The sequence below is a fragment of the Bufo gargarizans genome, chromosome 3 (assembly GCF_014858855.1).
Source record: "Bufo gargarizans isolate SCDJY-AF-19 chromosome 3, ASM1485885v1, whole genome shotgun sequence".
In the NCBI taxonomy this organism is placed as follows: Eukaryota; Metazoa; Chordata; class Amphibia; order Anura; family Bufonidae; genus Bufo; species Bufo gargarizans.
This window is the reverse complement of record NC_058082.1, coordinates 619094809-619112616: the sequence shown is the minus strand read 5'-3', so window position 1 is coordinate 619112616 and position 17808 is coordinate 619094809. Positions and strand designations below refer to the sequence as shown.

At 44.3% G+C, this 17808-nt stretch overlaps 1 protein-coding gene across 1 annotated transcript in view; it reads left to right on the top strand.

The window, feature by feature from the left end:
- LOC122930872 (multidrug resistance-associated protein 1-like) overlaps positions 1 to 17808 on the top strand; it is a 107246-nt gene that overhangs the window by 68624 nt on the left and 20814 nt on the right. Inside the window, exons 19-24 of the mRNA XM_044284542.1 lie at positions 2974 to 3128; positions 4332 to 4487; positions 7417 to 7616; positions 15468 to 15594; positions 16329 to 16430; positions 16503 to 16646. Of these exons, the coding sequence (XP_044140477.1) occupies positions 2974 to 3128; positions 4332 to 4487; positions 7417 to 7616; positions 15468 to 15594; positions 16329 to 16430; positions 16503 to 16646 (884 nt within the window). The remainder of the gene's footprint in view (positions 1 to 2973; positions 3129 to 4331; positions 4488 to 7416; positions 7617 to 15467; positions 15595 to 16328; positions 16431 to 16502; positions 16647 to 17808) is intronic.

Here is a 17808-nt window from a genome sequence, read left to right as displayed (position 1 = left end):
GACTTATATTTAGACTGTTGAGAACTTTATAATGGTAACACATTCGAAAAATGTACCTCTAAAATATGAAACAGAAGAGGCGGCACTACAGGTCAAGTGAAGGGTGGTGGACCCACTTTTATTTCCCCAACTGCGACGTTTCAGCCCAACTGACTGAGGCCTTTCTCAGGCATGAGGCGGTGTGCTGCCTCTTCTTGGTCCGGGAGGATTCGCATCCACTACATCCGCTGTGTTTTTTCTTTGTATAATATTAGATTTACCAGCTATAAATAAATGAGGAGAGGAGAGTATAGAAATCTGGAATATACATATAAATAATAACACATATAACGGTCTTTTTCACTCTATAAGACACACTTTTGTCCACTTATAAAGTGAATACTAACGAGCGCTTCAATTATGGAGGTGCTCATTAGTACAGTAGGATCGGTAAGTGTAGCGCTGCTAGTATTAATCACTGCTTCCTGGTCAGCTCCGGGCGCCGTGCTGTGCAACCAATCAGATTCCACCTTTTATTTTCCAAAGGAGCTCTGAAAAATGAAAGGTGGAATATGATTGGTTGCTATAGCAACTATGCCAGTTCTACTTTACACCAGCTTGATAAATCAAACCAGGCATACTCAACCTGCAGCCCTCCAGCTGTTGTAAAACCACAACTCCCACAATGCCCTGCTGTAGGCTGATAGGGCATGCTGGGAGTTGTAGTTTTGCAACAGCTGGAGGGTCATAGGTTGAGCATGCCTGATCTAACCCATAGTACGTGTAAGCAATCACTATGACCTGACACAGCACAGCAGGAAGAGTGCTCTGGGTCTCCCGAGTGGCAGCGCCCTCTGGAGCAGGAGCGGTGAGTTGCTTTATTTATTTTTTGTCTGATCTGAGGTTTGATGAAGATTGGGGGTCTGATCTGAGATCTGATGAAAACATTTTTTTTTTTCTTATTTTCAAAAAAATTGTAAATATATTATACTAATAGTTGCCAATGAACTAAGGTTGGTGTTAGAGGGGTGTCTATTCTGACTCCTGGCACCCCCACCCATCAGCTGTTTGAGAAGGCACCTGCAGTCTTCTCTCCGACACGAAGCCCAGCGCTGTACATTGTCTGGGTTGCTTCATCTTCCTCACTATGAGATCACTATACTGAGGAAAGGAAGCTACGGATCATGGTAGTCCACCTCTGAAGGGAAGGGAAGCTACTGATCATGGTAGTCCACCTCTGAATGCAGGACTGTCATTTCATCTATATTGCACTAATGCTTCATTTGAAATGCCTTATTCATTGTAAGGTAATAATTTTCGTGGGATAATCCCTTTAAGGCAGGGGGGCACATGCAGCCCTTGATACCATTCTGTGCGGCCCCCAACCATCTGGTAACACACATGTATGCCTATGTCTTGTGGCTGCTCACATGTATTTTTCATGTATTTCTCCCATTAGATGGGAGTCCTGGAAGTGTAACTAGACATTCATGATATATAATGTGTTCAATATGCCATAAGTACAATATTTCAGTTGTTAATACACCTTTAAATTTAAATTTCGGCCCTCGTCATTGCTTTAAGGAGACCAGTTGCGTAAGGAGACTTGGCAATGCTCCATACGCAAAGAGAACGTCTTGCTAGTGCCACCTTCTGTAAGTGGCTCCCTATGAGTCAGTGTTCGACTTTTTAAAGGAGTTGTCGAGGTTCAGAGCTGAAACCGGACATATCCCCGTTCTCACCTAGATGGCCCATTTCATGCTCCGATGCTCTCCCTTTCCCTTCGCTGAATCGCACTGGAAAGGACTGTTTGCTTATATTTTTTACACTGCTAGGCGGAGGCTTCCACCTAGCAGTGTTCCCGTGATGTTACCGGCACTAATGGGCGGGCTTTAGCGCTACCCTAGGCTCTTTTACAGTTGAGACACGGTATGTCACTGGATCTAATGTAAAAGCCCTTGCCCTGCGTGATTCAGTGTGAATCGTTTCAGAGCGGGCTGTCTGGGTGAAAAAGAGGAAATGTCTGAGTTCAGCTCTGAACCCGGACAACCCCTTTAAGCCGTGGAACATGACAAGGGAGAATAGCCAAGCCATATAGCAACCTCTATACAGCTGTTCATATTATTTTCCAGTGCAGCATTGTCACTAATTCTCTATACACAGGTGGCCACCGTAAAGGGGTTGTGCAGCTTTGAGGCTTTTTTAACAGATCCCTGCAGCATGTTATACCTGTTGAAAAAATGCTCATTCGCACCTGCCCCCCCCCCCCGTTACAGCTCCCTTCATTGGTCCATACTATAAACTGCTGGACATGGGGTCATGTGCGCCGCTGCAGCCAATGACTGGTCTCATCAGTGACCTGTCCCCAAGTAGCAAGTGACCAAGCCACAATGTGCTGCTTGGGGACAGGTCACTGCTGAGACCAGTCATTGGCTGCAGCGGTGCACGTGACTGTGTTCATCCTCAAGTTTACAGGATGGGTAACCAGTGAAGGAGCGTCCAGTACGTCCCATAAACTGCATGCAAGGTATCTCACCCAGAATCCCACTCTGCATTGCTGAAGGGCAAACACCCCAAAACATATGTGTATGTATATATATACATTATATATATATATATATATATATATATATACATATAGTTTGGCTACTTGTTAAAGGGGTTTTCCAGTACTTTAATATTGATGGCCTATCCTCAAGATAGGCGATTAATATCTGAATATTGGGGATCCAACACTCAGCACCCCTCCAATCAGCTGTTTTGCAGTAGCTTTGGTGGCTGAAGTTGGCGCTGGAACTACACCGCTCTATCCGTATGTAGTGGATGAAGCTGGTTACTGCAGCACAGCACCCACTAAAGTGAACCAGCTCCACCCATGTGTGGTTCCAGAGGGATAGGTGTCCCTACTTCGATAGTTCTCTTTCTTTGGGAGATACCTTGGCATAGTGAATATGAATCTGTGTGGATAGTACAAGGTCTCTTCTATGCTTTTAGGGATTTTTGTCTGCTATGGGGCCTATGTGATCACAAGAGGTACCATCTGTTCTTCCCGTTTACTACACAATCAGATGCTGGACAACATACTCCACCTCCCTCTCCAGTTTTTTGAAACGACTCCAATGGGCCAAGTACTGAATCGATTTACTAAGGTAGGATGTGGGGTAATATTGGATTTGCCTTTGCTATAACTAGTCTGGATCCCTAGACCAGGGCTAATATTGCTGTGCATTATGAAAATTACGGTGGTCATAAATGGTTGAAAAGGGTGCACCGGAAAGCCTAAAGGCTTTGGACACCTTTTTAATTGATCTTTATTAAAAATATTCAATACCTTTTCTGCTACAGCCTTCACTTTCAGTGAATCTGCAGGCTGTTGCTTTCTGCTTCACAGTGAATCCATCAGAGAGCTGCTCTGATGGCTCAATGTGTAGCCCTCATCTCTGAACTTCTGACAGCTCATAGACATTCATATAAGCAGAATTTAGCTATAACAAGTGTTTTATTAGCCGAACGTACAGATAAGGTCTACAGATGGAGCCGTCAGAGCAGCTCTCGGACGGGTTCACTGTGAAGCAGAAAGAAAGGCTGTGGATGCAATAATAGTGAAAGCTGTAGAGGAAAAAATGTGACACAACAATAGAAAAACTGCCCTCAAAAGGTGTCCACAGCCTAAGAACTGGGTGGAGTTGGCTTTCCCACTGCCCCAAATTCTCACGCACTTGGATATCTTTGTCACTGATGGGTCCTCTCTGCGTCTGTGCGTTACATAATAGTACGTGGCAGCACCCAGAGAACCTCGGGGAGGAGAGGCTCTACCAGTCTCAGTGGTGAGGGTCCCCAGGTATTGTACGTTATTATTTAGGGAAGGGAGGATGAAAACTCCATTCAGAATTTCTGCAGTGTTCTTCTTTCATATTATCTGTAAGTGGCCTATAGAGGGGGACTTGACACCTCATTGTGTATACTGTGGAAGACACTGTGGCCCCCACTCATGCCATGGGGTGGGGGTTGAGAGAGAATGATGCCGTGCCACCCACTCACAAGACAGTAGCTCCTACCACACCCACAGTCAGCGCTCACATCGAAACGCTGTACAGGAATCTATAGCATGATGTGGACGGTACCAGCCGGGGCGGGCGGGGGCGCTGGGGAGAAGGAAGACGTCTCATTCCAAATTCCAATAAGTAATTTTTGTGAGCTTGGATACTGTGTGTGTGTATATATATATATATTGCAGTTGTTAACTATGCCCTAAAGTGGATGCATTTTCTAGGTATACTATAGTATAGTGTGTGTGTGTGTGTGTAATATATATATAATCTATGTATGTCTGTATTTCTGTTTTATTATAGGACATCTATGTAATAGATGAGCGTTTCCATTACTATTTGCGCACTTGGTTGAACTGCATGCTGGACGTGTTGGGGACCATTCTGGTGATTGTGTTTGCTACGCCACTGTTCTCAATCGCTATTGTGCCCTTTGGATTTTTATACCTTTTAATCCAGGTAAGTAGTAAAATACGATATTACAGTTATTTCTATTTAAGCTTTGACATTTCTCACTATTTAATAATTATGGTTAGGAGGTCCCAGAATTTTATTAACATTGTGTTGTTGTAGAAGGAACAGATACAACATAAAGAAACAGTTCACTGGCTCTATAAATCTTCTTTAGGCTGTGGTACAATTGCTCCTCCCCAATGTTCCTCAGGGGAGGAGTCAATCGTAGCCGTTTTTGTTTTTTGTTTCTGGACATTAATCAGAGGTGTAACAATCACCACTGGCCTAAATGAAATCTATCTGCAAGTGACAGCAGGAAGAAAGATCCCAGCCTGTATACTTTAATCTCCCCCTACAGCCCCCTGTGACCCTAATGATGTGGTACAGAAACCTTTGTTCATGTTATCACCCCCGCCATTTAAAGAGGCTTTATCTCTGTGTCACATATAGGGATTTATTAATTTTTTTACTAAAGGGCTGTGCTTCCAATCACCCCTAATGAGGCCATTTGATCAACTCCATGACTCAAATGTATTGGTCTTTTCAGTTTTGAGGATTTTCTGAAGATGCTGTATGTTCTTGGTGACCTTGCTTTATGCTTTGAGGCAAAATTACATGAAGGCATCCATGAATGTAAAACGCTTGGTGGCATTTTTATTTTTATTGTTCACCATCTGACAGAGTATGTCAATGAAAGTTGTACAAAATAGAAAAATATACAGTGAATGATTATACAACTATTTTACATTAAAAGTAATAAACCCCCTGCCCCAGTAAACCTCCCCCCCCCCCCCTCCCCATCTGGATGTCTGCACTTGGTGGCATTTTGATAATGTGCCAGGTGTCTATATGGGTATGTGAGTATAATATGACTTTTATAATTCAGGCTTTTTTATGTATGTCAAAAGTGTAAAAATTGCACCAAATCCCCTGGCAGTGAAAGGGTTCAGCCATTCAGATAGTGGCGGCGTTCAGCCCACAGTCGAGGAATTATTTATTTACTGTTATAAGTAATTATGTATAAAATGATGGAAATTTAATGGTAGACTTACTATATGTCCAATGCATATTTCTCGCTCGTATCATTGGGGGACACAGGAGACCATAGGGTATAGCTGCTGCTACCACTAGGAGGCGACACTAGGCATAAACAGTGCTAGCTCCTCCTCCAAGTTCTCTGCTCTGGGCGGGGGGGCGGAGCCTGTGGCAACGTACGTCAGCTAGACGCTAGACGTGCCTGCCTGGGCCTCGCATGCCGCTGCTCCAGTCTCGAATCTCTTAAAGAGACAAGCAGCGACAGCGCAGGCACAGTCAGCGGCCGCCGGCGCCCGGCGGGGGGCCCCTCCACTCCAGACTACTCCAGCCCAGTTAGTTTTAATTACATTACTTCGGCGCGGCGCCGGCCCGTCTCCAGACCACACAGGCACACAATAGAATTATAGATAATATAGTAGTTGAGGCCGGGCCGGCGCTGGGGGCCCCTAAGGAGTCGGGGGCCCGGGGGCAATAGCCCCCCTTGCCTCTATGGTAGCGCCGGCCCTGATTCCGGCGAGTGTATGTGCGCTCTCTCATGTATTGTAGCCTGCTCTCTTAAGAGTGCAGTTGCTCAGTTTCCTCAGGCTGTCTAATGCCAGTCATGATATGGTCCTGGTTCCATCATCACTCGCAGTTTTCCTTTTGTCCAGTGGCGCAGGTTGCTTTGGCTGCACTCTTCTGCCGCATTGCTCTCTGCTGCACGGCTGGGATGCTATTGATCCCCGGGGACACAATCTTTTCCTCTCAGACTACTCTCCATTTGTCTATGGTTTTTTATTTTCTTCCTCTGATTGGTTTCCGTTGTGGCTTTTTGTCCCCCTTGGCCATCCCTTATCTCTGTCTTGATGAGTGATCATGTTCCATACTTTTTAGTCTCTTCTCGCGCTGGATTCTTTACCGGGGAGCAGCTACTCGCTATTTTCTTTTACAAATTGGCCCACAGGGGTCTCCTCACGTACCTGGGAGATGCCTACAGGACTAGTCCTCTGCCAGTTGCCCAGTAATTTCTTCCAGTTTTCCCAGTTTTCTCCTGGTTTTGAAGTATCCCATCCTGATACACATTTGGTAAGGTCGTGTCTGGGTTTTCCTGTTGCTCGTTCGCCAGGTCTAGTGCATAACCAGATTCTACAGGCTCATTTCTGTTGAGTAGATTACTACTCGATTTTCAATGGGACCTATTGCCATGCGAGACATCCTGGGTTTCCAGTCCAGGTCCCCACAGCAATTCTGTGGTCCTCGTTATCCGGAAGTGCCTTCTGTACATCATCCTCAGTCGTCAGACAATCTTATCCTTCCTGTGGATATTATATGCTGCTAGCCACATCTTCTGAAGCCTCTTGAGTCCTCGTTTAACTGGGTTTTCCTCTTTTTGCCCAGTCTAAGACGCCGTGCGTTCTACGTTCTCTGGCTGGCCTTCCTGGTTCATGCTCTTCCTGTCCTATTCAGGGTTCCTGTGCTTCCTTTCCCCACATTTCTGTGCGGGATCCCATGGCCAGCCTTAGATTTGTTCTAGTCTTTTATTCCCATCTCATGGTACTGCTTTGGAATGTCCCATGGTGTCCTGTGTCCCCCAATGATACGAGCGAGAAAATACATATTGGTTTCTGTTGGCTTCTCCTCGCTGCTCCTACTGATTTTGTATAAACCGATTAGCTCAGTGTATGCAGGAGGGATATAGCGGAGAGAAGGAGCTAGCACTTTTTTTGCCTAGTGTCGCCTCCTAGTGGCAGCAGCAGCTATACCCTATGGTCTCCTGTGTCCCCCAATGAAATCAGCGAGAAAAGGATTTTACAGGTAAGCACAAAAAATCCTATTTTTTTATTCACATTAGACCTGTATGTAGTTTGTATATATGTCTACTCACGTCTGAGCTGTTAACGTGATGTTCTCCTTTGTTCAGAGATATTATATCGCCAGCTCACGTCAAATCCGGAGACTGGATGGGGCCTCACGTTCCCCAGTCATCTCCCATTTCAGTGAGAGCTTGCAGGGAGCGTCCACCATCAGAGCCTACGGACATCAAGAGAGGTTCATTGGTCAGAACAAGGATGTGATGAATGAGAATTTAGTGTGCTACTACAATAATGTCATCTCTAACAGGTAACGGAGAGCTGTGTGTTTTCTGACTCTTCTCTTCTAGTCACCATTAACCACTTAGCGCTACGCTAACGCCGAAAGGCGTCATCGCGGCGGCTCTCCCAGGCTACGCTAACGCCAATAGGCGTCATCTCGCGTGAGCCGAGATTTCCTGTGAACGCGCGCACGCAGACGCGCGCGTTCACAGGAACGGGAGGTAAGCGAGTGGATCTCCAGCCTGCCAGCGGCGATCGCTCGCTGGCAGGCTGGAGATGTGATTTTTTTAACCCCTAACAGGCATATTAGACGCTGTTTTGATAACAGCGTCTAATATACCTGCTACCTGGTCCTCTGGTGGTCCCTTTTGTTAGGATCGACCACCAGAGGACTCAGGCAGCTCACTAAAGTAGCACCAAACACCACTACACTACACTACACCCCCCCCTGTCACTTATTAACCCTTTATAAACCACTGATCAGCCCATATAGACTCCCTGATCACCCCCCTGTCATTGATCACCCCCTGTCATTGATCACCCCCCTGTAAGGCTCCATTCAGAGGTCCGTATGATTTTTACGGATCCACGGATACATGGATCGGATCCGCAAAACGCATACGGACGTCTGAATGGAGCCTTACAGGGGGGTGATCAATGACTGAGGGGTGATCACGCATATAGACTTCCTGATCACTTCCCTGTCATTGATCACCCCCCTGTAAGGCTCCATTCAGACGTCCGTATGATTTTTACGGATCCACTGATACATGGATCGGATCCGCAAAACACATGCGGACGTCTGAATGGAGCCTTACAGGGGGGTGATCAATTACAGAGGAGTGATCACCCATATAGACTCCCTGATCACCTCCGTCATTGATCACCCCCCTGTAAGGCTCCATTCAGACGTCCGTATGATTTTTACGGATACATGGATCGGATCCGCAAAACACATACGGACGTCTGAATGGAGCCTTACAGGGGGGTGATCAATGACAGAGGGGTGATCACCCATATAGACTTCCTGATCACCCCCTGTCATTGATCACCCCCCTGTAAGGCTCCATTCAGACGTCCGTATGATTTTTACGGATCCACGGATACATGGATCGGATCCGCAAAACACATACGGACGTCTGAATGGAGCCTTACAGGGGGGTGATCAGTGACAGGGGGGTGATCACCCCATATACACTCCCTGATCACCCCCTGTCATTGATCACCCCCCTGTAAGGCTCCATTCAGACGTCCGTATGATTTTTTACGGATCCACGGATACATGGATCGGATCCGCAAAACACATGCGGACGTCTGAATGGAGCCTTACAGGGGGGTGATCAATGACAAGATGACATCTGGAACAGTGGGGTTATCAATAACCTATGCATTAAATGTAAGTACATAAGGTACAGAATATATGTAAAAAATAATCTGTTCAGTTTCGCATTATTTACCCATAGTCCAGTTATTAGAGCTGTTATAGCAAAATTAGGAAAAAAAGAGTCTGCAGTTTTTCAGAGACAGCGCCACTCGTGTCTGCAGGCGTTGGCAGATATTGCACCTCAGATCCACACACTTACATGGGGCTGAGCCTCAACACCAGACACAGCCTGCAGACCAGAGTGGCGCTATCAATCACAAACAGCAGAGTCTTGATCACCCCCCTTCCCCCCTGTAAGGCTCCATGTAGACATTTTTTTGGGCACAAGTTAGCGGAAATTTTTTGTTTGTTTTTGTTTTTTCTTACAAAGTCTCATATTCCACTAACTTGTGTCAAAAAATAAAATCTCACATGAACTCACCATACCCCTCACGGAATCCAAATGCGTAAATTTTTTTAGACATTTATATTCCAGACTTCTTCTGACGCTGTAGGGCCCCTAAAATGCCAGGGCAGTATAAGTACCCCACATGTGACCCCATTTTGGAAAGAAGACACCCCAAGGTATTCCGTGAGGGGCATATTGAGTCCATGAAAGATTGAAATTTTTGTCCCAAGTTAGCAGAAAGGGAGACTTTGTGAGAAAATACAAAAAAAATCAATTTCCGCTAACTTGTGCCAAAAAAAAAAATTCTAGGAACTCGCCATGCCCCTCACGGAATACCTTAGGGTGTCTTCTTTCCAAAATGGGGTCACATGTGGGGTATTTATACTGCCCTGGCATGTTAGGGGCCCGAAAGCGTGAGAAGAAGTCTGGGATCCAAATGTCTAAAAATGCCCTCCTAAAAGGAATTTGGGCCGCTTTGCGCATCTAGGCTGCAAAAAAGTGTCACACATGTGGTATCGCCGTACTCAGGAGAAGTTGGGGAATGTGTTTTGGGGTGTCATTTTACATATACCCATGCTGGGTGAGATAAATATCTTGGTCAAATGCCAACTCTGTATAAAAAAATGGGAAAAGTTGTCTTTTGCCGAGATATTTCTCTCACCCAGCATGGGTATATGTAAAATGACACCCCAAAACACATTCCCCAACTTCTCCTGAGTACGGCGATACCAGATGTGTGTCACTTTTTTGCCGCCTAGGTGGGCAAAGGGGCACACATTCCAAAGAGCACCTTTCAGATTTCACAGGTCCTTTTTTACACATTTTGATTTCAAACTACTTACCACACATTTGGGCCCCTAAATTGCCAGGGCAGTATAACTACCCCACAAGTGACCCCATTTTGGAAAGAAGACACCCCAAGGTATTCCGTGAGGGGCATGGCGAGTTCCTAGAATTTTTTATTTTTTGTCACAAGTTAGCGGAAAATGATGATTTATTTATTTATTTATTTTTCCCTTACAAAGTCTCATATTCCACTAACTTGTGACAAAAAAAAAAAAATTCCAGGAACTCGCCATGCCCCTCACGGAATACCTTGGGGTGTCTTCTTTCCAAAATGGGGTCACTTGTGGGGTAGTTATACTGCCCTGGCATTTTAGGGGCCCTAATGTGTGCGAAGTAGTTTGAAATCAAAATCTGTAAAAAATGGCCGGTGAAATCCTAAAGGTGTTCTTTGGAATATGTGCCCCTTTGCCCACCTAGGCTGCAAAAAAGTGTCACATCTGGTATCGCCGTACTCAGGAGAAGTTGGGCAATGTGTTTTGGGGTGTCATTTTACATATACCCATGCTGGGTGATATAAATATCTTGGTCAAATGCCAACTGTGTATAAAAAAATTGGAAAAGTTGTCTTTTGCCAAGATATTTCTCTCAACCAGCATGGGTATATGTAAAATGACACCCCAAAACACATTCCCCAACTTCTCCTGAGTACGGCGATACCACATGTGTGACACTTTTTTGCAGCCTAGGTGGGCAAAGGGGCACACATTCCAAAGAGCACCTTTCGGATTTCACCGGTCATTTTTTACACATTTCGATTGCAAAGTTCTTCTCACACATTTGGGCCCCTAAATTGCCAGGGCAGTATAACTACCCCACAAGTGACCCCATTTTGGAAAGAAGACACCCCAAGGTATTTCGTGATGGGCATAGTGAGTTCATGGAAGTTTTTATTTTTTGTCACAAGTTAGTGGAATATGAGACTTTGTAAGAAAAAAAATAAAATAATAATAAATCATCATTTTCCGCTAACTTGTGACAAAAAACAAAAAGTTCTATGAACTCACTATGCCCATCAGCGAATACCTCAGGGTTTCTACTTTCCGAAATAGGGTCATTTGTGGGGTTTTTCTACTGTTTGGGCATTGTAGAACCTCAGGAAACATGACAGGTGCTCAGAAAGTCAGAGCTGCTTCAAAAAGCGGAAATTCACATTTTTGTACCATAGTTTGTAAACGCTATAACTTTTACCCAAACCATTTTTTTTTTACCCAAACATTTTTTTTTAATCAAAGACATGTAGAACAATAAATTTAGCGAAAAATTTATATATGGATGTCGTTTTTTTTGCAAAATTTTACAACTGAAAGTGAAAAATGACATTTTTTTGCAAAAAAATCGTTAAATTTTGATTAATAACAAAAAAAGTAAAAATGTCAGCAGCAATGAAATACCACCAAATGAAAGCTCTATTAGTGAGAAGAAAAGGACGTCTGAATGGAGCCTTACAGGGGGGTGATCAATTACAGAGGAGTGATCACCCATATAGACTCCCTGATCACCTCCGTCATTGATCACCCCCCTGTAAGGCTCCATTCAGACGTCCGTATGATTTTTACGGATACATGGATCGGATCCGCAAAACACATACGGACGTCTGAATGGAGCCTTACAGGGGGGTGATCAATGACAGAGGGGTGATCACCCATATAGACTTCCTGATCACCCCCTGTCATTGATCACCCCCCTGTAAGGCTCCATTCAGACGTCCGTATGATTTTTACGGATCCACGGATACATGGATCGGATCCGCAAAACACATACGGACGTCTGAATGGAGCCTTACAGGGGGGTGATCAGTGACAGGGGGGTGATCACCCCATATACACTCCCTGATCACCCCCTGTCATTGATCACCCCCCTGTAAGGCTCCATTCAGACGTCCGTATGATTTTTTACGGATCCACGGATACATGGATCGGATCCGCAAAACACATGCGGACGTCTGAATGGAGCCTTACAGGGGGGTGATCAATGACAAGATGACATCTGGAACAGTGGGGTTATCAATAACCTATGCATTAAATGTAAGTACATAAGGTACAGAATATATGTAAAAAATAATCTGTTCAGTTTCGCATTATTTACCCATAGTCCAGTTATTAGAGCTGTTATAGCAAAATTAGGAAAAAAAGAGTCTGCAGTTTTTCAGAGACAGCGCCACTCGTGTCTGCAGGCGTTGGCAGATATTGCACCTCAGATCCACACACTTACATGGGGCTGAGCCTCAACACCAGACACAGCCTGCAGACCAGAGTGGCGCTATCAATCACAAACAGCAGAGTCTTGATCACCCCCCTTCCCCCCTGTAAGGCTCCATGTAGACATTTTTTTGGGCACAAGTTAGCGGAAATTTTTTGTTTGTTTTTGTTTTTTCTTACAAAGTCTCATATTCCACTAACTTGTGTCAAAAAATAAAATCTCACATGAACTCACCATACCCCTCACGGAATCCAAATGCGTAAATTTTTTTAGACATTTATATTCCAGACTTCTTCTGACGCTGTAGGGCCCCTAAAATGCCAGGGCAGTATAAGTACCCCACATGTGACCCCATTTTGGAAAGAAGACACCCCAAGGTATTCCGTGAGGGGCATATTGAGTCCATGAAAGATTGAAATTTTTGTCCCAAGTTAGCAGAAAGGGAGACTTTGTGAGAAAATACAAAAAAAATCAATTTCCGCTAACTTGTGCCAAAAAAAAAAATTCTAGGAACTCGCCATGCCCCTCACGGAATACCTTAGGGTGTCTTCTTTCCAAAATGGGGTCACATGTGGGGTATTTATACTGCCCTGGCATGTTAGGGGCCCGAAAGCGTGAGAAGAAGTCTGGGATCCAAATGTCTAAAAATGCCCTCCTAAAAGGAATTTGGGCCGCTTTGCGCATCTAGGCTGCAAAAAAGTGTCACACATGTGGTATCGCCGTACTCAGGAGAAGTTGGGGAATGTGTTTTGGGGTGTCATTTTACATATACCCATGCTGGGTGAGATAAATATCTTGGTCAAATGCCAACTCTGTATAAAAAAATGGGAAAAGTTGTCTTTTGCCGAGATATTTCTCTCACCCAGCATGGGTATATGTAAAATGACACCCCAAAACACATTCCCCAACTTCTCCTGAGTACGGCGATACCAGATGTGTGTCACTTTTTTGCCGCCTAGGTGGGCAAAGGGGCACACATTCCAAAGAGCACCTTTCAGATTTCACAGGTCCTTTTTTACACATTTTGATTTCAAACTACTTACCACACATTTGGGCCCCTAAATTGCCAGGGCAGTATAACTACCCCACAAGTGACCCCATTTTGGAAAGAAGACACCCCAAGGTATTCCGTGAGGGGCATGGCGAGTTCCTAGAATTTTTTATTTTTTGTCACAAGTTAGCGGAAAATGATGATTTATTTATTTATTTATTTTTCCCTTACAAAGTCTCATATTCCACTAACTTGTGACAAAAAAAAAAAAATTCCAGGAACTCGCCATGCCCCTCACGGAATACCTTGGGGTGTCTTCTTTCCAAAATGGGGTCACTTGTGGGGTAGTTATACTGCCCTGGCATTTTAGGGGCCCTAATGTGTGCGAAGTAGTTTGAAATCAAAATCTGTAAAAAATGGCCGGTGAAATCCTAAAGGTGTTCTTTGGAATATGTGCCCCTTTGCCCACCTAGGCTGCAAAAAAGTGTCACATCTGGTATCGCCGTACTCAGGAGAAGTTGGGCAATGTGTTTTGGGGTGTCATTTTACATATACCCATGCTGGGTGATATAAATATCTTGGTCAAATGCCAACTGTGTATAAAAAAATGGGAAAAGTTGTCTTTTGCCAAGATATTTCTCTCAACCAGCATGGGTATATGTAAAATGACACCCCAAAACACATTCCCCAACTTCTCCTGAGTACGGCGATACCACATGTGTGACACTTTTTTGCAGCCTAGGTGGGCAAAGGGGCACACATTCCAAAGAGCACCTTTCGGATTTCACCGGTCATTTTTTACACATTTCGATTGCAAAGTTCTTCTCACACATTTGGGCCCCTAAATTGCCAGGGCAGTATAACTACCCCACAAGTGACCCCATTTTGGAAAGAAGACACCCCAAGGTATTTCGTGATGGGCATAGTGAGTTCATGGAAGTTTTTATTTTTTGTCACAAGTTAGTGGAATATGAGACTTTGTAAGAAAAAAAATAAAATAATAATAAATCATCATTTTCCGCTAACTTGTGACAAAAAACAAAAAGTTCTATGAACTCACTATGCCCATCAGCGAATACCTCAGGGTTTCTACTTTCCGAAATAGGGTCATTTGTGGGGTTTTTCTACTGTTTGGGCATTGTAGAACCTCAGGAAACATGACAGGTGCTCAGAAAGTCAGAGCTGCTTCAAAAAGCGGAAATTCACATTTTTGTACCATAGTTTGTAAACGCTATAACTTTTACCCAAACCATTTTTTTTTTACCCAAACATTTTTTTTTAATCAAAGACATGTAGAACAATAAATTTAGCGAAAAATTTATATATGGATGTCGTTTTTTTTTGCAAAATTTTACAACTGAAAGTGAAAAATGACATTTTTTTGCAAAAAAATCGTTAAATTTTGATTAATAACAAAAAAAGTAAAAATGTCAGCAGCAATGAAATACCACCAAATGAAAGCTCTATTAGTGAGAAGAAAAGGAGGTAAAATTCATTTGGGTGGTAAGTTGCATGACCGAGCAATAAACCGCTAAAGTTGTGGAGTGCCGATTTGTAAAAAAGGGCCTGGTCACTAGGGGGGTATAAACCTGTGGTCCTTAAGTGGTTAAAGGCGTCTAGATATTGATAGCCTATCCTCAAGGTAGTTGGCCAGTATCAGATCACTGGTGGTCCCATACCCAGCACCACTCAGCAACCAACAGTTTTTAGTTTAGAAAACAACACCGGATGGAGCTGGAAGCAGAAAGTATGGTCCACTGTGTGGTGGCCATGCTGGGGAACTGGTGGCCATGCTCAGTTGAATGGAGGCAGCTGCAGTAAGCCAAACGAAGCTTGACGCTCTTTTCCACTGTCATCTCCCATAAGGCCAAAGTCGGAGACTCCATGCACGTGTTTAGAGTTCTGCCGAAAGCTTTGGGTTCAGCTGACATCTATCTAGCGTCTCTGATAGATTTTTTGTTCCCTGCTTGGTTGGAAAGCTGAGTTGGCAATAAAAAGTTCTAGTCAACAGAAGATAATGTAAGAAAGACGTCATCAGCTGCAGTTATCATATGTTTTTATCTTACCTCAGGTGGCTGGCAGTGAGGCTGGAGTTTTTGGGAAATTTGATGGTCTTCTTTGCTGCAGTATTTGCTGTCCAGGCAGGTGACAAGATGACATCTGGAACAGTGGGGTTATCAATAACCTATGCATTAAATGTAAGTACATAAGGTACAGAATATATGTAAAAAATAATCTGTTCAGTTTCGCATTATTTACCCATAGTCCAGTTATTAGAGCTGTTATAGCAAAATTAGGAAAAAAAGAGTCTGCAGTTTTTCAGAGACAGCGCCACCCGTGTCTGCAGGCGTTGGCAGATATTGCACCTCAGATCCACACACTTACATGGGGCTGAGCCTCAACACCAGACACAGCCTGCAAACCAGAGTGGCGCTATCAATCACAAACAGCAGAGTCTTTTACTTATCTCGACAGCCTGTTTAAAATGGGGTTGTCAGCAAATGGCATTTATCTTGTAGACAAAATTAATACACAGCAGATACTAATGCATTGTGAGTGTCCATATTGCCTCCTTTGCTGGCGTGATTCATTTTTCCATCACAATATACACTGCTCGTTTCCGGGGTTATGACCACCCTGCAATCCAGCAGCGGTGGTCGTGCTTGCACACTATTGAAAAAAGCTTCGGCCTTTCTGGAACGCATGCGCAGCACCTCCCGTCCTGGCCAACTTGTATCCGTGCCGCAGCTGTGGCCATAACATCGGAATAGGCTGCCGCTTTTGCCATTAGCCGAAGTGAGACAACCCCTTTAATGCAGCAGTAACTTTTGTGTGTTCACATTAGATGCGAGAAGAAGGAGAAACATTTTCCCCTCAGGTATACTGTTCTGTAAGAAACTCAACCCCTGTGCCTCCTTCATTTCCTCCCCAGATCACACTGACGTTAAATTTCTGGGTGCGCAAAGCTTGTGAGATAGAGACTAACGGAGTGGCGATTGAACGGGTTTGTGAATATGAAGAAATGGAAAAAGAGGTACCCAAATTAGACTTTATATATTGGTGCACTATCTCTGCTGTAACTAAATCTATATCCAAACATTACCAGGCCCCCTGGATCCTGCCGAAAAGACCAGCTGCTGAGTGGCCAGACAGGGGGATCATTGAGTTCACAAACTACCAGGCCCGCTATCGGGAGGACCACGACTTGGCTCTCCGGGATGTCACCTTTAAGCTGCATGAAACAGAGAAGGTGAATTCTAGCAGTAAATAATATTCGGTTTATCTTTCTGATGGTTTATGAATATGATCTAGCTATACCTGGTGGAATCCGGCAATATCCTGATGTCTGTCGCACACCGTGCACAAAAACTTGTCTGCCAATTCCACCAGAAGTGGCTGGATCTGCCCACAAATATCTCCTGTCTATGTCCATCTAATGTCTGAGCTGTCAGGAACCCCCCCTACACTACCGTGTGATAGATGTTCCTTCTGGTATTTGCCTCAGTATAGTCACTGTGATATATGTCGCCCATACACTCCCATGTTAAAAAGAAACTTATATTGCACGGTATAATTTAATTTTATTTTTTACTGGATTCCTCTGTATAGAATTGCAAAGTCTACCAAAAAGGTGCATAGACATATACTGTCCAAGGGAGGCCAAAGGATACTCTTCGGGTGTATGGGGCCTCGGATACTTTCATGGTATGCTTTCCCTGCACAAACGCCAATTGGACATTACAAGATGTATGCCCTAGGGAAAACGAAATGTTGTATGCCTGTACCCTCTTACATCTTTTAAAGGGGTTCTCCAGCTTTTTTTTTTTTTTTTACCTTCTGGCCAGTTGTACCTGTGGAGAAATCTATAATCTTCTCCCTCTCACTCACTTCCAGCTCTCTTCACTGGTCGGCAAGTCGCGCCTGTCAATTTCTGCATGGACGGGGTCACATGCGCTGCTGCAGCCAACGCCTGTCCTCAGTGGTGACGTGTTCCCAAGCAGCTCATGACCCAGTAAAGACGAGACGCTTGGGGACATGTCACTGCTGAGGCCAGTCATTGGCTGCAGTGTTGTATGTGACCCCATCTGTATGGAAGTTGATGGACGGGGACTAGAAGACCAGTGAAGAGAGCCAGGGAGCGGATTCACATTCAGCAGATTTGTTGCTAAAACTCATCTCAATTGGGACTTGGAAAAATCTATCAAATGCTGCAGACATAAACTTTCTGATATATAGAACAGATTTTCAGCCACAGAAATTTCTGCAACAAAACTCCAACTTTTGATTATACCCTTGAGTCCCAAAAATGTTCTTTTATTTCGCAGTATGTATATAGGGGGTCATTTAATAAGACTAGCGTTTTAGACGTCGGTCTTAATAAGCCCCTGCTCTGGTGCCGGCCTCTCCATAAC